Genomic DNA, 23,149 nt, shown 5'->3' with positions numbered 1-23,149 from the left:
TTCTTTTTTTTTATTGAGCAGTCTAATTGCTATTTTATTAATTTGGTTAGTGTTAAAGAACTTTTTGATTTGCTAATTTTATTCTTTCCTATTTTGTTTATATCTGTTTTTATTTCCTTTTTTTCTGCTTAGTTTGAGTTTACTTATTCTTTTTTCTAGCTTTATGAATCATTGATTTTACTACCTTTTAAAGTCAGTTTTCAGACCTGTACATTTCTCTCTAAGCACTGCTTTAGTTGAATCCTAAACTTTGGCTGTGTTCTATTTTCAGTATCATTCAGTTTGAAATATTTTTCATTTACCACGTGATATCTTTTCTTTACTCACTGATTATTTATAAGTGTCTTGTTTAGTTTCCAAATACTAGGGATTTTCCTACATGTCATACTGTTATTCATTCCTAACTTTTTCCATTGTGATGATCAGAGAACATGTTCTGAATGATTTCAAGTTTTTAAGATTTATTGAGACGTATTTTGTGGCCCAGCATATGGTCTATCTTGGTAAATACATATGTGCACCTGTTTTGTAGTTTGTGGTTGTAGTGTTCTATTAAATATCAATTAGTGTTCAAATAATTTATGTTTTTACTGATTTTTGTGTCCAGTTCTATCAACTGCTGAGAAGGGTTAAATTTCTAAGGATGATTAAGGAATTATTTATTTCTCTTTTTAACTCTATCAATTTCTTTAGATATTTTGGAAGTCTCTTCAAGCAAATACATGCTTATGATTGTTATGTCTTTCTGATGAACTGACCCTTTAATCATTATAAAAAGTCCCTCTTTTTCTCTGACAATACTCTTTGTATTCATGTGTATTTTATCTAACATTAGTAGAGCTGATCCAGTCTTCTACTTACTGTTATACATGGTATGTTTCTATCCATTTGTTTTTGGTCTATCTTTTGTTAAAAGTGTGTTTCTCTTAGGCAGCGTATGGCTGGGTCTTACTTATTCTTTCATCTTCCGGATAATCTCTGCCTTTTAATTGAAGTATGCAGCCCATTAACATTTAATGTTATTACTAACCTGGTTAAATTTAGGTCAGCCATGATTTGTTTTCTGTTTATCCCTTTATTTCTATTCCTCTTGTCTTTTCCTGTCTTCTTTTGGATTTTTGAATTCACTGTTAATTGAATTCCATTTTAATATATTTTTTGGGCTTTTAGCTCTGTTACTTTATTCTTATTTTGTAGTGGTTTCAGTGGGGATTATAACATATATTGTGATATATGTAATGTATGTTATATATATGTATAGATCCTTACATTTTCTGTCTACTTATAATTAATATAGTACCACTTCTTATAAAATGTAGATACCTTGAAACTATATAGGCCAATTCTCTTTTTATGTCCTTTATGTTATAGTTGTCATATGTAAAAAATCTACATTATAAACACTACAAGGCAGTTATAATTTTATATCAAACAGTCACATGCTTCTAAAGAAGTTAAGGAAAACAGGGGTTCCTCGGTGGCGCAATCGGTTGGGTGCCCAGCACTTGATTTCAGCTCAGGTCATGATTCCGGGATTATGGGATCAAGCCCCACATTGGATTCTGCTCTGAGCCTGGAGCCTGCTTGGGATTCTGTCTCACTCTCCCTTTGCCCCTCTCCCCCACTCACACGTTCTCTCTTTCCCAAAATAAATAAAATTCTTTTTTTAAGTTAAGGACAATAAAATCATAATTTTGTATCTGTATATATCTAGTTTTTAAGCAGGTTTGTGATAATAGTTGTGTAACTGTGAATTTAAAATTATTGAATATACACTTAAAACAGGTAATTTTATGGTATGATAAATTATACCTCAATGAAGCTGTTAAAAACAAAAATTGTAAATATTCTACCTGCTCAAGTGCCATTTGCCTTTGATTTATGAAGATTATTTAAAAACCCGTCCATTAACACAGTGTGCCTGTTTTAAGAAATCTTCAGTAGGATCAATTTGATTAGGCCAAGTAGAATCACAGAGCTTCTGGTTGAGGAAGTCCAGAGATGACAAGGTTTTTTAGTGACATTTCTTTTTAAAAATGCATTTCTAGTAAATCTTTTTGGGTCCTCTTATAGAATATAGGGTACGGGAGGAATTTCAGTACCACTCCCATAGGTCTAATGGGAGGTGCTCTTTCCCCTCTTCAAATAACTAACTAAATAAAGTTGTTTCCTTCTTAATCACTATAGAATATTAAAAACTTATAGACAGAGCAGAAAGTAAATGCACTAAATTGGTAGTTATCATTGGGCATTTTTTTCCTTTTTTCTTCTTTTTTTGGTATATGTTTTTTCCCCCAGCTTTATTGAGATAAATAGACATATATGTAAGTTTCAGGTGTACGAGTGTCATGATTTAATACATACATATATTGCAAAATGGTTGTTACCACAATAAAGTTGGTTAACCTATTCATCCCCTCATGCTCTTTTTTCTTAACATTATATATTAAATTTCCTCATATTATTAGAAATTCTTCATAAGCATAATGTTTGAATCTCAATGATACAAACTTTACTTAATCTTAGGTTACTTCTGACTTCTGACTACCATTTATTACATTACAGGGCATAAGTCATAAGTAATTACTGAGTCAAAAGTATGGGCATTTTTTAGGCTTTTGTACCTATTTGTAAACTGTCCATAGAACAGTTACATCAGTGTAGATTTTCATCATCAGTTTTGACAGTCTCTCGTTTTTTGCCTGAATTTTATCAACTTCTTTGCCAAAGTCAAGTACTTTTCAAGTATTTTTATTTGCATGTCGTGAGTACTTCCATCTCTTGTCTAGTTGGGAGAGAAGAGTACTGAGCAACGTGAGATAATTTTAGAAAAAGTTCCAATGAGCAAATAATTAAAAGTGATACGTGCATACCCTAAACATTTATTTTAAACTTGAAATACATATCTGTATATTTCTTTGATTTTTCAATCAGGTTCTTTTCTTTAAGAACATGGGTTTGCCACGTGGAGTGGAGCATCATGTTCCTGGCATAAACCACATCCGTACTGCACTGTTTATAAGGCCCAATTTCAGGATGACATTTGAAGCAAACTGAATGTAGAACCCTAGACTTGTATATTTTATTTTTTCTAATATTTTGCATGTGTCTCACCTACACCAGAGTTGACAGCAGTTTTTAAGTAACTCCTCTTCATTCAACTTAGTTTTCATGGAAGCAGCAGTACCCTCCTTCATTCACTTTTTGCTATTTATAAGATGTGCTGTCCTAATTACAAGTTCAGCTGACATAAACAGGCTTAGCAACAAACTTGTTTGATGCTTGGTGAACATACATTTCCTCTGGTGGAAGGAGAAACAAGAGGTCGTAGGTACTAGAAAGTAGCTGACCAGCCAAGAACATACAGGATATTTGATGGAGGGATTGGAAAGCACTGCTTAATCTAACAGGTCATTTAAAGAGAAGCTGTTGTTTTGCAGGCTTTCACTTCTAATACTCTCTGACACCAAAATTCACTCGCAATGGGGGTAGAAATTAATCTTAATTCCTACTTACATCTTGCCTTCCCTCCTTCCCATTCTTGAATAATTATTTTTTTTTTTTTTTAAATTTTTTTTCAACGGTTTTTATTTATTTTTGGGACAGAGAGAGACAGAGCATGAACGGGGGAGGGGCAGAGAGAGAGGGAGACACAGAATCGGAATCAGGCTCCAGGCTCTGAGCCATCAGCCCAGAGCCTGACGCGGGGCTCGAACTCACGGACCGCGAGATCGTGACCTGGCTGAAGTCGGACGCTTAACCGACTGCGCCACCCAGGCGCCCCCCATTCTTGAATAATTATTAACACGCATTGTGCTGTGTTAGATGCAACGAATAAAGAGATTAACAACACACAGTTTCTGTTCTCAAGGAGTTAAAATCCAAAGAGGGAGCTACTGTATGGTACTGTCACTGTTGGTTTTCTGCTAGAACCAGCCCAGAAGTATGAGCCATAAAAATGTGGAGGACAGAGTAGGATTACCTCGCTCAATCTGTCAGTGAGGGAAAATTTCCAAGTGAGGCTTGATCTGACAGGATGGATAGGAATTAGGCTTTCATAATAGGAGGGACTAGCATGCACACTCTTACAAGGAAGATTTGCAAACTTCTGGATGTCTGCTGACCTATTCAGAATTGCCCTATGTGTGTGTGTGTGTTTGTTCTTTCCTTTATTCATTCCTTCAACGGTTGAAACGCTCACCCTAGTCTTTCTCTATGCTTTGTGAGCGTGATTATTGCTTCTGAAAAGCCACATATCTATAAGCAGAAATGAATGAATGTAAAAGCACTGTCTTATGCCCCATCTTCTCTGTCCTTTCCCACTCTCCCTAGAGACGTTATTAATCAATTCAGGGAAAGTACAATAATGGGCACCATTTGTCGAACACTTGTAATGTACCAGACACTTACTCAGTGTTCTACATGTTTTCTCATTTATTTTAACCCGTATTGCCACCCTGTGAGGTAAGAATTAGGATCCCTATGTGTAGAGCAGGAAACTGAACCTTGGGGAGTTAAGGCAAATTGCCAAAAGCTTCACTGTTGGAATTGACGGACCCAAATTTGAGACCATGTTTCTCTAAGTCAGAAACCCCATCTCTTAACTGCTGTGCCAAGATACAGGGTTGTGAGGAGGACTGACTCTAAATCATGGGAGAGAGTTTGGCTACTCTTTTCCAAAAGATTCTCCTAGACAATTACTTTGAACATCCAAAGATAATTGAAAAATTGTATTGAGGTTTAATTAAGTCATTGATAGTTATGTAACTCATATTCAATTTAAATTCTATGAAGTTTTTTCTTACTAGATTATAGTTCCCATAAGACCTGCTAGTCGATCAAAATGCAAAGAAAGCTTCCAACACCCCTATGCCCTCCTTCCACCGCTCGCCCCACTTGTCTCGTTAGAGTGTGGATGATTAGTGCCCTGACTAAGACTGCAAGTCCTTAGCAGTCTGCTAAAAATGCCCTCCTTCTCCAATCTCCAGTGTATCATCTGAATTAAATCACCTTTCTGGCTACAACTGTCCTTTTAGGCTTGTGCCCTGGCAGTCCCCCTTGACCTCAGTTGCACTCGCAGCCCTCCAGCCCCACACCACTGCCACCTCCCCTGCCTGGAACACACACAAACACGTCCCCGTTCTCTACTTTCATTAAACTCGAAATTCCTTAAAAATACTTTTTTTTTTTTTTTTTTTTTTTTTTAAATCGCTATGCCTTTGCTCTTACTAGTCTGGTGCCCTTCCCACTCACCTTCTGTTGTCAACTTGGGAAAATCCTGCTTATCCTTCAAGGGCCAATATAAATGTCACCTTCTCTGTGAAGCCCTCCCTTCCCCCTTCCCCAGAAGAGGCAGTGTTTGTCACTTCCCTTCTGACTCTTAAAGCAGTCTGTCTATTTTCTTTGGTAGAGCCCTCGACACAGTTCATTTTCTGTCTCTTTTTTGTCTGTTTCCCCTGCTCCTGAATGGGAGCTCCTAGGTTAGATCATCATTTATCTTTCACCCTCAGTGCCCACATGTAGTAGTTTCTTAATGATCATACTGAATCATTACTGATATTGATACTAACCTTTATTAAGTGCATCCTATATCTTAGGCACTGTGCTTGATGTTTATACATAAATATTTCCCTGTTTAATCCTCATACTCCTTGTATACTGTATTATGCCTTGTTTTACAAAGTAGGAAACTGAAGTTAAGTGAGGCAAAATAACTTGACCAGGGTGACACAAGTGGATGGAGTAAAGATTTGAGAGTGTCTGACTCCAGAGTTCATTCCTTTATACTGACAGAAACAGTCAATCTGATACATTCCCTGGGGACTTACCAACAACTAGGAGATAGATTCTCTATTGAGACCAACCCTGAATGGCTAGAGAAGCATGTAAAATACCCTGTAACCAAAAGGATGAGTGAGGTCCCTTGGAAAAGGCTTGAGAGTCATTTGAAAAATTTTGTTTATTCGCAAGAAGAGGCTCAAAGGACTCTGTTCTGATCACTGGTAAAGTTAGGTTCAGAAAATCCAGTACCCGGACAAATAACCCTCACACACTGTTTTTGCAGACAGGGATGAGAAAAAGAGAAAAGCCGGTGTTGGGCTGAAGGATGTTGTGGATCATCAAATGCCAGAGCTACCCTTTTACAAAGGAGAAGACCAAAGGTCCAGATTCATTAATTAACTTGCCCAAGGGCACATAGCTAATAAATAACAGAGCTGGGCCTAGAATCCCCATTTTTTGAGTCCCAGTTCAGTGCCCTTTCTACCATAGTGTGCTCTATATTAGAGTTGCTATGTTCATGTTTGGAGAAAAAATGCTGGACCAAGGCAGAAATGAGTCTTTGAAGGAAACAGCTTGATGCCTTTGGAGCTGGTCAGCTTTTGCCTAAGACCTGCTGCTATTTTTGGGCTCTCGGTTTGCTCAGAACTAAATACTGCCAGCCATACAAATAAAAAGGCAAGGCTATTAGTTAGGCCTCCTAGGTCTGTGCATTCACTTATCTGCTTGCAAGGGCAAATTATCAGTTCATCTCTGCTGGGCAGTTCGAGCATAGGATTATATTAGCCCTTGTCTTAGCCCTTGGACATCTACTGGGTATGTCTCTGTTAAAATAAATGCACAAGCCATGCTTCTGCGTTGCCAGAGGAGAGGGAAAAGAAGGAAAATAAATCTGTCTCTACCAATGCCGATTTCTAATGCTGTTTCTTTCTGTTTCTTTCAGGGTGACGAGGAAGGACCCAGGTAAGATCACATTATTGCTGCTTGTCTGTTCTCAGAAATGAAGTAGAGTGACATTTGTGGCCTTTTAATGCCCCATGAAATATGGACAGCCAAAGAACAGCACAGAAAAGGGCTCCACATCTTAAGCCGGGGCTTTGAAGATCTTATTTTGTAAGGCTCCCATCTCCCTCCCCATCTATGCCATTTCCTGCCTGTAACCTTCAGATAAAGGTAGACTTTAAAGTATGTAATGACAGTAACTTCAGAATACCTTGTTAAGAAGAGTAGGCACTATTTTGAATGGTAATTAGGCTCTCAGGTGGACTGCCTAGATAAACTTTTGAATTGTTCTTTCTTGATTGGAATTGGATTGCTTTTTTTTTTTTTAATGGGCTCTGGATCCAATATTCTTTATTTCTGATCTATAACATCTTTGTGTCTGACTACAGACACCTATACCATGAATCCTATGATATTATGGAACTTCGTTTAGGAAAAAAAAAATCCTTTCTGCTTCTATATCATCACATGAGATTAGAAAGCGTGTTTCATGATTGCCTCAGCCTTGCAGTAAATCTGGAATTTGGTTTACTTACCTCTGCTGTCCTGCTGCTCAGATGGTGAGAACGGGCTCTCGCCTCAGCCTTGCAGTAAATCTGGAATTTGGTTTACTTACCTCTGCTGTCCTGCTGCTCAGATGGTGAGAACGGGCTCTCGGAAATGCTGCAGCTTGGCCATCAACACAATCAGGGGGCTTCTGTGCAAAGTAAAATACAACGTCCAGATGGGTCCCCTGTGTCACATAGGATCAACAAGGACTGTTAAGGCTAGAGATACCAGGAAGTTCATTTAGGCCACTGCTATTCAAGCTTTAGTTTTAGAAGAAGTGCCCTTGTTTTCAAATGAGCTTTTAAGTAGAATCCCAATGTACAAACCTAGGGTTCCTCAGAACTCAGTTTGAAAATCACTTATCTAGTTCAAATTTCTCATTGAAAGAAGCTAAATGACTTGTCCAAGGTACCTTACTGGAATCAGCGTCTGGTCCTTCCTTGGTTTCATTTATAAACAAACAAAGTTTCTTCTTCTTTCTTTTTCTGTCCCCATATCCTGAGCCTCTTCCTCGGTGCCATGTTACCGCACATCTTGTCTCTCCTAATGCTTTGGAACTGTGCTTCTCAGCGTAGATCTAGCTCCTTGTCTACTATGGCTAAAGCCACAGGCGCCCTGGCTTTAAAACTGCAGAGCCTCAGGAAATTTCTTCAAACTCCTCTTCCCAGTTGTTCTCAGGAACAGACTTCTTCTGTGTTGTGGTTCACTTATTTCCTCCCTCCCTCCTTGCTTCCCTCTTTCCCTCTCTCTCTTTAAAAAAAAAATATTTTTTTTTAATGTTTATTCACTTTTTGAGAGACAGAGTAGGAGCAGGGCAGGGGCAGAGAGAGAAAGAGAGAGGGAGACACAGAATCCTAAGCAGGCTCCAGGCTTTGTGCTGACAGTCGAGAGCCCAACGCGGGGCTTAAACTCACAAACCATGAGATTGTGACCTGAGCCGAAGTCAGATACTTAACCAACTGAGCCACCCAGGCGCCACCCCCCCCCCTTTCTTTTCTTATGACCTACTATGTGTCAGGCACCATGCTACATACTGGGTATACACTAATAACTAAGACAGACATGGTTCCTATCTTTGTGGGAGAAACAAGCGTATAATCGGGCCCCTACACTGTGGGTGAAGTGCTATGATTAAGGGAAGTTTAGGCTGCTTTAGGAAAGCTCCTAAGTCGGTGTTGGAGGATAAGGGAAGGCTTTCCAGAAAAGGTTATATATGAACAGAGCTCTAAAAGATGAGAAGACAGGCAAAGGAGGAGGAGGGGGTAGGGTTGTTCTAGGGAGAGAGAACAACTTGTGGGAAAGCTCTAGATAAGAGAAGTGTGGAGCAAAGAAAGCTGAATCCAGATCATTTAGGGCCTTAGAGGCCACCTATGGTATTTGAGCACTAGCTTACCGGCAGTGAGAAAGCATTAAAGAATTGTAAATGGGAATTGACCCCGATAGATTTGCATTTTGGAAGTCCCCCCTGCATGCCTGAACTGGAAGTGGATTAACACCAGAGCCTGGGAGCCTAAATCCACATCTTCTCTAGTTATTGACCGGGTTTTTACCATTTTGCATAGACCTTCGGTTTCAACAGACTCTAAATTGTCTCCTTGGCACTCCATCTCTCCTACTCTCAAGACTAGCTCTAGCTCCTGAAAATCTGGGCCGAGGACAGCCCTGAACTTTCTTCGTCCCCAGAAAGAACGTTCAGACAAGACCAAATAATGAAAACACCTTAACAGAGGTTATGTGGCTTGGAGGAGCCTGATTAGGATGAACACACTCGTCTTGTCTTTATGGGTACATGTCAGAGGCACGTTGAGTAGAAGAATACAGGGACCTTATGAAGAGATTACCTCACTTCCAAGATACTATTTAGTGTTAAGATACTGGTTGTAGAGTTTAATTGCAGATACCCTCGTGTCATTTTGACAAGACAGTCGTGAAGCATAGTTTCTTTACGAGCAGCCACGAAGTCAAGCTGTCTCCCTAAGCGAGGCTGTCATGGATGTTAGCAGGGATTCTTTTGGACCGGGACTCGACAGAACCCTCTTGTGGTACGATGAGCACTTGAAGAACATGTTCTGATTTGGCAGAAAGAGAAAAGAGGAGTCAAATTTTCTTCTTAAACTTTAAATTTATACTCGTTGGTTCCATTCAGTTTGTGTTGAACTACCATTTGGCTCAGTTAATTCCAATTAACACTTCAGGGCGGATTGCCTTTGATCTGAAATTTCTCTCATTTATGATATACACTTCACCATCCCAATAAACCAAACCGAGTTTTGTTCCAAAGGCTCCTGTGTTGCTGACAGTATTAAATGAGAGTTTGATGTGTGAGGGAGACAGAAAGGAAGTGCGGGTCTGCCTGCACAGGGGATGGAAGAGGAATGAATCGGCAGTCTCTGCATCCAGGTCTCTTGGATGGTTATACCTGTGTCTCCTTTGCTGGCATTCTTTCCGTACAGCCGCTTCCCCACTGTCTGCACGGAAGTCCAGCCTCTCTCCACAGTGGCGGGAACAAAGGAGATTTCCTGTCCTGTTGAAACGTCTCTGTCTGTAACAGAGCTGTGTGTGTCCCCTCTCACCTGGGGTCTCCCTGCCTTCTTCCCCCTTTCCCTCTGACTCCCCAAGCCATTTGACATGACATGTCTCAGTATTGTACTTTTGGTCCTGTCTGTTCCTTGCCCTGAATTTTATTGTGTAGTTGTCCTACCAATCAATAACAGTAATAATCATAGCTGTCACTTACTGAAGGTTTACTACGTATGGTGTTTTTATATATATCCTCACTTAATCCTCATGTAAAGCCTATGATGTGGTTATTATCTCACTTGTAAAATGAGGAAATTAATGCTCAGAAGGATGAACTTGCCCTAGATCACAGAGCTAGTAAGTGGCAGAGCTAGGATTTGAATCCAGTCTGGCTTCAGGGTTCATACCCTCCACCACCATTTGGACTATCTGCCCTCATCGGCCAGCGCACTGCTTTTCCTCCCCGAAAGCTGTGAGAGCCGGGAGGCTTCACGCCTACTCCTCGGGGGATCACCTTGCTCTTGTTCCTCTGACCTGGGAGGTCTTGACTTGCTTTGACACTGAATTGCTGGGGCCTCTGTTTTCTGCAAGCTGCCTCTCCCCTCCTTAGCCTCTGTCATCCTAAAAGGATATTTCTTCGCTTACCCGCACACAGTGCCCTTTCAGGGTCAGCAGCAAACGGGGCCCTTTCAGACTCCCTGGGGAGCAGGCGGCCAGGCCTTCCTTTGACCCGCTCCCCCCACCCCGCCCCCGCAGAATCGGCCGCATGTTGCCCCTGCATCTGGTGGTCTACTCCTCAAATCCACGTGATGGCTACATAGATGGTGAGGGTCCTTGGAGGGCGTGGAGGAACAAAAGTCCTCATGTGTACAACATGGATATTACCCATCGTGGAGTCATCTTTTAAGAGGGTGTCTTTGAAGCCCAGAGTGATTTTTTTTTTTCCAAGCAAAAAAAGCAATTTACACTTTTGGCAGCAATTTTCTGTCTTCTCTGTGCTATTACGGGAGATCTTGTGTTCACTCCCTCACAGATCGGCTCCTCAGCGCCTGCTGGAGCCCGCTGAGAAGTGATATATATTCCAGGAGAGGGGGTGGCAATAGATGCTGCTGCCTTAAAGCTGTTTTGTAGTGGGAGGAAGTCAGAGAGGGAAGGACCCCGAAACTCTTGTGCTCGGAGGAAAAAGGAGCAAGATCAATATGAAATCTTGATTTGTTATTGAGATGTTCTGTGATTTTTTTCTTTTTTTCTTTTTTTTTTAACATAGAGGAAAATGGCTTTTTAATAGTAACAACCATATTTGGGACTTCTGTAGAATATTTCATCTTCAGAGCTGGCTCTTATTCAGGCAAAAAGCTCCCGCTGAGATCAGTGTGAATCTGACCCGTGCCGATTCTGTGATCAAACAGGCAGCGAGTTCTGAAGAAGTAGGAGCTCAAGGAGAGTCAGCAGACCTGCCTTCTATTCTTGGTCTGCCTGAGACTGACTGCGTGACCTTGGGCTAGTCATTCAACCTCGTTGCCTCTGTGTAGTCTGTTTTTATTTCTCTGTAAACACTAGCCTTTCTTCCCCCTGCTCTCCACCCAGTTTTTTGGGGTTGTGGTTGTGTGAAGAAATACAGTCTTATATTACATATGGAGTGGAAAGAATCTGCTTCTTAGAGATTCTGTAATTTAGTAGATTCTTAAAAAAATCTTCTGAATTTTGTTTCTTTAAAAATTTTCTTGGGGCTGTATACAAGGTACTCTTCCCCACCCCCAAAATAATAACCGTATGTTCTTAGACATGACATCTCTCCTCCTGAAAACTTAGTTTGTAGAGATAAAAGAGAACTAAATCAGCGATACACGTAGGTTTCTTTTGTCCTCTGATTGCAAATTCATGACTTGGTTTTGCACTGTCTTCATTTCAGAAGACCTAGCTCGAAGCCAAAGAAAATGGCTCAGATGCTTGTGACATGGGATGGAGTGATCAGGGCTGCTTATTATACAGAAGTGGGGTCCCAGCATCTAAGCTGGCCTCCTGTACAGAGAATCTCTTAACTGTCGCATTTCCCTGTCACAGAACCTGGGTTGACTTTGCTTTCCCCTGCTGATGTGGATCGTTTATCCCCTACTCTCCCAGGTGAGGGATGGAGTTCTGCTGTGCATTATGCTGCCTCTCAGTAATAGAAGCTAACGTAATTGATTTTCAGATATTTACCCATAATAGTCACTTTATCTTATTTTATGCATATTGGTATACAACCAGAGGATGCAGGCACAGCTGGAAAATTCAGCCAGGGTGCCTCTGGTTTACCTCCATCGGCCTCACACTAGAAATGCCGGCCAGGAGCAGCTGCCTGCCTTTTTGGGCTGTGCATATTGCTAGCAACAGCAAGAGCCCCAGTGGGAAGGGGCCCGGGTGTCCCTTTGCATACTGTGGTTTTACTGGGAACATTTATGTATGTTACCTCATTTATTTCTCATATCAGTCCTCATAGGTGGCTAATCCATTATCCAGAGCTGCAGAGAGGTGATACCTACGTGAGGTGACACAGCTGAAAAACGGTAGAACTGGTGTTCAGACTCCAGTAGTCTGACTCGAACATGTGACTCTTAACCACTGCACCGTCACAGTGCTCGGTAAGAAGTATGTTGGATGTAGAGTAGGGTACAGCCAACGCAGAGCAGAGAGTCAGAAAAGATAACATTTGTGCTGGACTTCGAAGAATGGGTATGGGTAGGCCTTTCCAGGTGGGGAGGGTAGAAAGGCCATCCAAGCAGAGGGACCAGCATGTCTCAAGGCTCGGAGGAAAAACGCATGTGCTGTGTGAGGAATGGTGAGCCACTGCATGACCGGACTGTGGCGGGAGGTGGGCCTAACAGATGGGTGGGTTCGCCCTGCAGAGGGTCTTGTGCGCTATGCTGGGATGCCAGAAGGTTGTACTATCGCTTTGTCCTTACTATAGAAGAAGTGGACAGACTTCTAAATCTTGCGGGTCTCTTCCTGTAGTTGTATCTCATGATTTGTTATGGGTAAATTGTTTGCTCTCTTGTGCCTCAGTTTCCCCATCAAAATAACACATCCTGTTATACTTAAAGACAAGTTTGCCGTGAAGCATTGAAAGTGTGTTCTTTTGGGTTTCTTTTTTTAGATGGAAGAACAAGCAGCTGAGCTAAAGTAGCTGAAGAGGGAAATTGTTTGATTTGTGTCTTATAACCCTATTTTGACATCTCCTGCCTTCCTCAAACTGAAAATCGGGTTTGGAAAGTAGTTATCTAGTTCCAAATTAATAGAGAAAAGGAGTACTAAAGCCCCGACATTTTCCAAATAGATTTAGGACTAAAGATATTTTTTAAAACCTTGTCAAAGAATTAAATCGATGTCACATTTGTCCCTGAGTTAGATCTGGTGCTGAAGAGTCTGGCTGGAGCCTACTTCTCTTCTTCCTTGTTTGTCTTCATAGCCATTTTGGACCAGCAATTAAACATAATTCGTTTGAGGAAGTCACAAAACTCCAGTCTGTGTTTTAAGAATAACTAAATTGGATGTCATTGCCTGTGCCCCCCTCCTGGGGCAGCCATTGTAAAATTGTCGTTAGTGGTGTCTTTTTCATTTTAGAAGAAACCTGCCAAGCTCTAGCATCTTCTCACTTGCTCCCAGTGAGAGGCACATAAGAGGTCAATAATTCCATTTTCCCAACAGCTTCCAAGGATCTTTCCTTTTTTTGTAGCTCCGTGTGCCTGAACTGCATTCACCTCTTTACCCAGAAACCCGCAGCATCCATGACAGATGCTGGGAGCAGAAGCTGGTGTGTTTTTGTGATTTGGTTTGTTTTTGTTTTCTTTTCTCCTTCAAAGATGATGTGAAGTTAAGAGTTAATAAGCGTAGGTCTCTTTAAACCCAGGGAGGTAGCTTCAGGACAGTAAGAGGTGGCTGAAGGCCAAGATGAAACTTGGGTACCCTAAATGGTGAGGTCTTTGCCAAGGACCAGTGTTCATGTATGTGCCTGTTTGGACCTAGGACCTAACTATGAGCGTGTGTATGTTCATAAAAGAAATACTTCCTTAGCCACAAGCAGGGGTTTCGGGGAAGAAAAGCACCTTCTTATATAAATGTCTCATTCCCCCCACTGCTTCGCACCGCTGCCGATTGTTCCCCGTAGGTTGTGGTGTGGTTGTAAAGTGGAAAAGCATTTGTTTCCTTGGTGAGTACACGTCTCCTTCCCCTCTGGCTCCATCAGTTCTATTTAAAGGAAAGTGAGGTGGAGCATGAGGAACACAGCCCAGAGCAGGAGGGGATGTGAGAACTTCGGCGAAGGTGGGAGAGAAGCATCTCTCAGCTGCCCCCTGGCTGCTAGACGCGTCTCGGTGGAGATGCAGTGGGGTGCTGTGTGGTCCCCCACACCTGAACAGGTGCTTCCACCTGAGGACCAGTGAGAGCCGCCCAGGCGGCCGGCTTTGCCTTCCACGCTTGTCCAGGACTCACAGTTCTTCGGCAGCAGGGGCGCTGCCTGCTTATGTGCCGAACGTTAAACAGGAGCCGGATCTGCATAGCGTACTCAGACATTGAACACAGCTCTGTGAGGTAGAGTTATTCCATTCTTTTTGCAGACGAGGAAACTGATATTCCAAGAAGTTACATGATTAAGCCATGGTCACACCGTCAGAAAGTGAGTCCATCGGGACTGGAACCCAGATCTGTCAGGCTTAGAATTCTGTGCTTTCAACCACTGCGCCGTACTGCCTTTCTAAGGTGATGCAGGATTCGTATCTTCCAATGTCTTGGCTGGGAATAAGTGACAAGGCGGCAGGGATTTGGCATTTTTATCAGAAAAACTTTTCATTTTCTTTGTTGAATGGCAACAAGCAGTTTGCCTGAGATGGAAGTTGAAGCAGAGCTTGCCAGGAAACTGCCTGAGGGGGAACGAACCAGAACTTCTCTCCCCAGACAGGTAAACATGAGTTTACTCCCTGGCTTTTGTGGAGCCAGCAACTGCCATCGCCTTTTCTGAAAGAGCCACTGTTCACCCAGTGGCAGGTGCAGGCCAACTGTTGTCATGGCAACGGCAGGAGAGGCGAGCAAGTTTAATTCCAGAACTGATAATTAACTCGGGGGTGGGGAGGGGGGTAAGGAGAGGAATGGGGGGATAATTGTTTCAGGAGGGAAAACTTAGCAATTACCAGCAAGCTGCATAGATGAAAAGGCCAGACACAGATGCCCCTGGAATTCAGTGCCTATCCCCTCTGGTTAGGAAGTTTTGATAACTCGTCCCCAGCCAACCAAGACACTTTAAGGAACCAGATGAGGAAAGAAGAACGTTACATAGGCTGGGAAGAGAAATTCAGGGGGTCAGGTGAATGACTACCCTAAATGACGGCAGCCGTCTAGAAGCAATCCAGAAATGCCATCTGAACTCTGCGGGAAGAATTCGTGCTTGGAGAGAAAGCAGGGCCCATAAAGCACACCTGTTTTGAGTTTGTACTTCTATGTATGGAATGAGGGACAGCGGCTTCATAGAGAGTAAAAGGAAGACTTGTAGAGACAAGGCACTTGTTGAGGTGCTTGATCATTGTGGCTGTTAGTCTGTAAACCCTCAGAGACTGTAACATTGAAAGTAAGCTAAGCATTCCACATGGATTATCCATCTCATTTAATCCTTATAGCCGCCTAGTGTGAAGGTGTTTGTTATTCTCCTAAAAGAATTTGAATATTCAGTACCTTGCCCAAGGTCACAGAGCTAGTAAGTCACTGTGCTGAATCCTATTGTCCTATTGATTTGTATTTATAAAATAAAACCTATATCACTCTATAGGGAAGAATCAGACTTAAGTAGATATGAACACTTTACGGTAAAAAGGAAAATACTTTTTTTTAGTGGAGGTAAGGTGAGCTACAAAATAAAAATTACTGAATGAGAAATATTGGAGAATGTCCTGTCATGCTTCTGAGATCTGTCACACTCCTAGCTCACAGATCTCACAGATTAACCCTGTGTCTCCAGTTCTGATCGGGGAATAAGTGTGAGTCATGGTTCCTTCCTAACTTGTTATATATTTTTTAAGATTATTTTTTTGCAGATGTGGAGCTCGAACTCATGACCCCAAGATCAAGAGTCACATGCTCTTCTTTAGGGGTGCCTGGGTGGCTCAGTTGGTTAAGTGTCCGACTTCGGCTCAGGTCACGATCTCACAGTTTGTGGGTTCAAGCCCTGCATCGGGCTCTGTGCTGACAGCTCAGAGCCTGGAGCCTGCTTCGGATTTTGTGTTTCCCTCTCTCTCTGCCTCTCTCCTGCTCATACTCTGTCTCTCTCTCTCAAAAATAAACAAACATAAAAAAATTTTTTAAAAAAGTCGCATGCTCTTCTGACTGAGCCAGCCAGGCACCCCACTGATGTATTTTTTTTGAGAGAGAGAGTGAGAAAGACTGGGCACACACAGGTGGGGGAGGGGCAGAGGCAGAGGGAGAGATTGAGAATCTGAAGCAGGTTCCACACCCAGTGCAGAGCTGACGCAGGGCTTGATCTCACAACTTTGAGATCATGACCTGAGCTGAAATCAAAAGTCGGATGCTTAACCAACTGAGCCACCCAGATAGATGCCCACCTAATGATGTATTTTAGTCAAACTTCCTTGGTTTATGTATTTTTCATTGGGAAAAAATGTCATACTGTATAGCAAGACTTTCCTGTATTCTGTGAGTGTGTGTGTGTGGGAGAGAGAGAGAGAGGTGTGTGTGTGTGTGTGTGTGTGTGTGTGAGAGAGAGAGAGAGAGAGAGAGAGAGAGAGAGAGGGAGATGGGGGTGGGTGGAGAGGGAGAAAGGACCAGGGAGAGAAAAATTTTGCTTTAAAATGATGAGTCTCAGGGGCACCTGGCTGGCTTAGTCAGTAGAGCATGAAACTCTTATCTCAGGGTCATGAGTTTGAGCCCCACATTGGGTGTAGAGATTACTTATGAGACAACAACTAAAGTGATGAGTCTCAGTGGAAAGAGAAACCTAGCATTTATCCAGCAGTATCTTCAGAGCACCTACTTGCTTCCAGGTGTTGTCTTTGGTGCTAGGAGTGTAGTTGCCAACAAAACATTCAAGGTTCATGTCCTCAATGAGGTTATATCCTAGACTCTCAAGTAAGGATTGTGAAATGAAAGTGGTGTATAATTTAAAAACACATTTTAAATAAATCCATTAGCCTCTCTCCTAAAACCAATTATAGGAAGTCAAACTTGTCCAGTCCTTCTGACTGGGAGGAAAATATGCAGAAAATAGAATAAAAGTGAAGTATATGTTGATAATCACCACTTAAAACTATGAGCTTCCCCTCGATTTTCCAGAAGTTTGACAAACTCTCCTAAGTTGATGTTGCCTTTGTAAGTGAAACAATTAATATCAAAATTTGGGAGTTCGACTGACACAATAATTATGCTGGAAAATGTAATTTTGCCTGCATAATAGAGGTGGGATTATTTCAAGGAGATCTCATTAATGTGCTGCTCATCAACAAAGAGCAGTGTAACCTTTCTCTTATTAGATTAGTACAGGGTCATGATGCAAAAGGCTGTGGGAACAATTCTCAGTCTTTTGTTCTAAGAAAATAAATTAAGCACTGTCTAGAAGTCTAGATATGGAAATTGAAATCATTGAAGACAGAAAAACAGTGTGGCCACTCATACTGAAATCAACATAACCTTCTTTCCTTTCTGTGAGTTTTATTCCTTTACCCATTTGTTGAGCAGATTTTACCAAGTGTCTGCTATGACCTAGGCAGTGCTAGATGTTGGAGCTGTCGTAGAAGTCAAAATCAAAACCAGCCCTTGTTTACGTACAGTGGTCGGTCTCTCCTCCGCATTTCAGGGGCGTACATCTGCTCTGTCTGCTCATCTCTCTGCAAGCGTAAAGAATCGGCAGCCTACTAAAAAACTGCATGTCATGTGCAATTGTAAATGGAAATCCCCCAGTGCAAGGCTTCCCAGATATAGTGGACTGAACGCTAATTTGAATTGTTGACTTACTCTTCTAAGGTAGAGTTCCACGTCCAGTAAGTGTGGAACGTGCTACCCGTTTATCTCGGAGCTCCACAAGTACCGTGCATGGTATGATGGAGTTCGAGCAGCCTTGTGATAATGAGACCTGCCTCCTTGTTTAACCCAACGTTCCCAAACTAATTGATTATAAGGCTCTTTTAACTCCTATCACATAAATATCCCCCAGAACAGTGTTCCTCACCTGGAGGAATGCAGCTCAGTCTCCACTAGACGATGAGACCGAATGCTGACAATTGGCCACTCAAAGAGGGCAGGAGACCTAAGGCGATATATTAGGAGTGTACATCTCTCAGGCTGAAATCTCCCCCTCATTGTACTTCATGTCAAATAACTGGGATTTCTGAACTGCTTTCACTGATGTGATTTATTTCCGGTACAATTGGAAATGTAGTTATCAGGGGTACAAATAATTGAAGCTGATATACATTCTTGGGAAAAAGAAACCTAGGAAGGGCCACTGGGATTTTTTTTTTTAATTGACATGAAAAAAGATAAAACCTGGATTTCCATAATTCCGTTAAAAATAAGACATCCATCATAACTAATTTTTTTTTGTTCTTTTCATCTTAATGTATTTCCTTTCACTTTTTAACAACAAAAAAGTTGTGACACCGGTGCATACCAAGCACCCAGCACCTTGCCTAGAACAGAGTAGACCCTTAAATGTTGGTTGAGTGAAGGAATGAATGAATGAGACAATGATAAGGGACATTACTAAACACAGAATAATCCAGAACAAGGTCATTTTTGTTTGTTTGTTTGTTTGTTTGTTTGTTTGCTTTAAGTCAGTGTATAAAGTGGGCCCGCCCTTTTATCACATGATGGTGCCTCTTATATCCAGTAGCAGTCATGTGCTTATCATAGTTTAGGAGCAACTAAGAAAATAACATATATAAAAGTGTTTTGCAAACTGTTAAGTGCTTCACCCAGGGAATAGGTGTATTTTGTATTTTACCAATGATTATGGAAGTGCTCAGCATTCTGTCTCAGAAATTTCCCTGATATAACCAAGCACTGATGCCAGATGGATTATACATCAGGATCGCAGCGTTTTGACTTAAAGGCCCAAGAGACGTTGGCAACGGGACTCAGATGTCAAGCCTTCGGGAGAACCTCTGCCCATCCGCTTTCTCCTCAGCCTTCTAAGGGCACCCTCTCTGTCTGTATTGAGAATCAAGTGAGCATATATGTGAATGATAGTATGTGAGATGCAGATAAGAAATGAGAATGATGCTCTGTGCCCTTCAGAAGTATAAAGCGTGAAGCAAGCACAATAGGATTGGATGGTACAAGATGAAGTCTTTGTATAATGGTATCTGTTAAGACATAATTGTGTTTACAACTTGAGGTTCGTATATGAGTCATTTAAATAAACACCAGGATAAATAAATAAACATTTACCAGAAGTAATGAAGGAAACAAGAAGATTGACCTTGATTCACCACCTTTACAACTTACGGGGTATGCACAGACATCTCATTTCCTTATACTGACAAGCCTGAGAGGTGGTTTTGCTGTCCTCACATTACAGATTGAGGGGACTGAGTGAGAGTAAGTGACTTGTCCAGGGTCTCCCAGCTAGAGCTGGTAGTGGAGAGGGTCCGCGCTATTGGAAGGAAGGCCTTCTTGTTCTGTATTCTGTATCTTTGCTCTCACAGCTACTTGGGTTCAAAGGATAATTCTTGTTTTCTCCTCCCTCTCCAACGTGCTTCTGCCCTTGACTTCACCTTCTCAGCTAATAGCATCATCATGTCTCAAGGCAGTAACTTAATAATATTCAATATCTCTCTTTTCTTCACACTCCATATCCAATTAGTCAGCAAATCCTGTCAGATTTGCCCTCAAGTATACATCAGATCCAAGGACTTCTCACTACCAGCCCACCTCCTGTTCCAACCAGATCCTTTCTCTCCAAGAGTCCCCCTGCCTTCCCCTTGTCACCATCCTTATCTGTCCTTCCCCTCTACCTCCAACTGCATCCTTCACATAGAGCCGAGAATGATCTTCTGGGATGTGAAGATCATGCGGTTTTGTCCACTCAGAGTCCTCCAGTGTGAGTTCTGTCGTGTCTGCAATTTGCTCCAGAGTAACTGGGGGAAAGGGAGCTTGTACGGTCCCACAAGACGTGGCTCCCACCTGCCTCTCTGTCCCCACACACCTGCCGCTCACCCCAGGCTCGCTTTAACTACACTGCATTCTTACTCTTCTTCAAACAGGTGTGACGTGTGGCATTCCTTCTGGTTTCAGGGCCTCTGTGTGGTGTTCCCTTCTGCCTGAATGTTCATTCCCAGATCTTCATACATAGCTCACTCTCTCACCTTATGTAGGCCTCTTGAGACCTCCATTCCTTACCCAGCTTTGGGTTTCTGCACATACTTATCACTACGTGAAAATATGTTATGTATGTAACTTATTACTTTCTTTCGTCCTCACTGTACAATAAGGGTCATAAGGGGAAAAGCCTTGCCTTTCTCACCACTGCATTCTCAGTGCCTAGAACGCTCTAGGCACACAGTTAAGATTTTGAAAAAATGAATAGCTGTGCAAAATCCATGTTCTGAGTTGTGGTGGGAACCCTGGTTTGGAATAGGAAACCCTTAGATTCACTGGAAGGCATTTTCAGTCTATCACCTTGGCAGGCCATTCACCATCAGCTCTTACTGGTGAGTCTGCTTTTGTTATCCACAAAACTTCACAGAATGAGCGTAAGAAGGTCATAGAATCTGGAGTGGGAGGAGTAGGTGGAGATGAAACGAGCAAATGTGTATGCATCCTCTGAAAAGACGTGGAAGAGAAAGCCCTTATGTGACTTTCAGAGCTCTTGAGCTCTGTACCCATAAGGCTTGGCAGAGACTATTCTGGCAACGCTAAAATCGTAAGCCTAGGCCCTCTCATTCATCCTCAAACCCTGCCTAAAGAACACCAAGCCATAGGGTTCCCAAATGACAATGCAAAATAATGGTTATGCATCATAATTTTTTGCTTACAACCCACTGATAACTAAAGTATCTAGGGGCAGTTTTCCTTACACGGGGCTACCTTAACAATGGGAAAATCTTCTCTTGATTATACTCAGTCTTATTTTGTTTCCCTGAACATGCCTGTGTTTAAATAGATGAGTAACACTGTCACTTCTCAGACCAGATCTAACCTTTATGCGGTTTGGAACGGGAAGGCCTCATCCTCTGCAGCTACCAAATCGATTTAAAGGAACTGACCCTCCTGTCGTAACACTGTGTGTCGACACCACAGGGGGCTAGGACTCCTTTTGGAGACCCATACCCTGCTGTTTTTCTGCCCCTGGACACTCAGCCTTAATGTGGTGTCTGGTTCCAGCCTCCTTCTCCTCGTACCTCCTCTAAGGGGCCGTCTCGCTCACCCTCCGACCGATATAGGCACTTGTCATCCTGAACCATTTCTTTCTCACTAGAAGCTGACTGGTAATGCAGTGAAATTTCTAGTTACTGTAAGTTGTGCTGACACTTTTAGCATGAGTCTTGCGGCAATGAAGGGCCTTACCAAATAAATAAAATCTAGTTGTTCACATAAAAGGACAGGGGGATGGTTTGTGGGTGAAGAGGAAGGACCGGACTGTTCTCAGAGCCTAAGCTGCTGCTTCTAGCACCCCAGATTGAGGGGAAGAAGTATAGATGGGGAGGAACCGTTACCTGCTTCTGCAGCAGGCCCTGGAGGCAGCCTGATGGCTGGGGACACACTGTAGTTCCAGGAGGAGTTTCAGGAGAGGAAGCTGCCTCTCGAAAGTGCGGAGCTGAGAATCCTGCCTTCCTCCTTGCGCTTTGGGTTCTTTTGTTCTTCCTGACCTGAATCAGATTACAAATGTTAGATCTAGGTCAACGTAATAGTAGCAGTGTAATAGAATCCACTCACTGAATACTTAGTAAGTGCCTAGTAAGCACTAAGCGCTCTGCCTGTGTGTAAACATTGCCCTGAGCCTTCAGGCTTGGTGTTAGTGGTCATCTTTCGGGTGCATAAAAGAGAGCTAAGTAGTTAGTTAAGAAGTTCTTGTAAAGATGCGCCGGTAAGTAAAGAGCACGGGCAACAGTCAGCCTCCTTACAGGCCTCGTGGAAACACCATTCTGGACCTCGTGCCACCCTCGTGGCCAGTGTCCGGGCCACCTCTTCAGCAGCAGCTTCTCTTGCCGTCCCTCCAGGGCTCGGCTGTTACGGAGACTCCGCCATCTGTCTGCTTTTTACCCTGTACCGCGTCTACCCTTCCTTCAGGGTCCAAATCAGTTCCTTCTTTTGAATCCTCCTGTGGTCCTCCAGCTTTTATGGTTCATTTCTGGACTTACCACTTTCTCCTCCGTTTGTAATCACGTGTGTGCTGTGTCACACCAACAGCCTGTGAGCTTTGGAATGGCAACGTCTGTACTTTATTTTTCTTTCTCTCAGGAAGTCGTAGCAGGTCTGTTAACGCTTTTCGCTAATGCTATACCTGAGCAGGATTTTGCCACGTTCCAGACTGGGAAAGTGACTGACCAGGACTGGTGAGCCCTTGGCCATCCCTTGGATGATGATGATCATGGCCATAATAGCTGACACTGATGGAGGGCTTACCCTCTGTTCTGAGGGTGTTATGTGTCATGATTTCATTTAATTCTTACAACAGCCCCTTAGGGGTAGAGGCTGCTACCGTCCCCATTTTCCAGACGAGGAAAATTAAACATGGAAAGATGGAATAATTTGTCCAAGGTCACGCAGCCAGTGAATGGGAGAGAACTAAGGTTTGAACCAGAGCCATCTGGACACCCACCTGTCTCGATTGCCTTCTCAAATCACCACTGTAGGCTTGCGCTGAAATAAATAAACAAAAATCTTCAATATTTAGCAGATAAATATTAAGTAAATGAAATTTCTCCCATGCACATCTACTCGAATGAGGGGTTTTAACCTAGTTATTCAAGGCTAGTTCCTTTGCTGTTTTCACTTAAAGCTGCACACTTGCTCTGTCTGCTGTGTTTCAGCTTCTGGGAAGGGCAGCAAGGCGGCAGGGAGAGCTTTGGAGGGAGTAAACTGTGTTCCCAGGACTGTGGCAGAAGAGCCCCTGGAGAGGTTTGGGCAGTGCTCTTTTCCTGTCCTTGGCAAGTAACAGGCGACAGAGGTGCTAGCATGACCGTAGCCGCCCATTCGGCTTCAGACCCATGTGCCTTGTGCATGATGAGATTGGAGAGCAGCAGCCTATCTGAGCCAGCCCCCGTGCAAGCTGCTGTCTGCAAAAGCAGGGGCGATCTCAGATGTATCATCGCAAGATAGT

The 23,149-nt window shown here is 42.6% G+C and overlaps 1 protein-coding gene across 2 annotated transcripts in view; it reads left to right on the top strand.

Moving 5' to 3' along the window:
* Window positions 1-23,149, top strand: part of TRIM44 (tripartite motif containing 44) — a 109,967-nt gene that overhangs the window by 50,148 nt on the left and 36,670 nt on the right. For both annotated transcript variants that reach the window (XM_060606364.3, XM_060606366.3), the window contains exon 4: window positions 6,722-6,741. In XM_060606364.3, coding sequence (XP_060462347.1) covers window positions 6,722-6,741 — 20 coding nt within the window. The remainder of the gene's footprint in view (window positions 1-6,721; window positions 6,742-23,149) is intronic.

The sequence above is a fragment of the Panthera onca genome, chromosome D1, assembly GCF_046562875.1.
Source record: "Panthera onca isolate mPanOnc1 chromosome D1, mPanOnc1 haplotype 2, whole genome shotgun sequence".
Lineage (NCBI taxonomy): Eukaryota > Metazoa > Chordata > Mammalia > Carnivora > Felidae > Panthera > Panthera onca.
The sequence above is the reverse complement of the archived record's forward strand: the minus strand, read 5'-3'. Positions and strand labels throughout refer to the sequence as shown.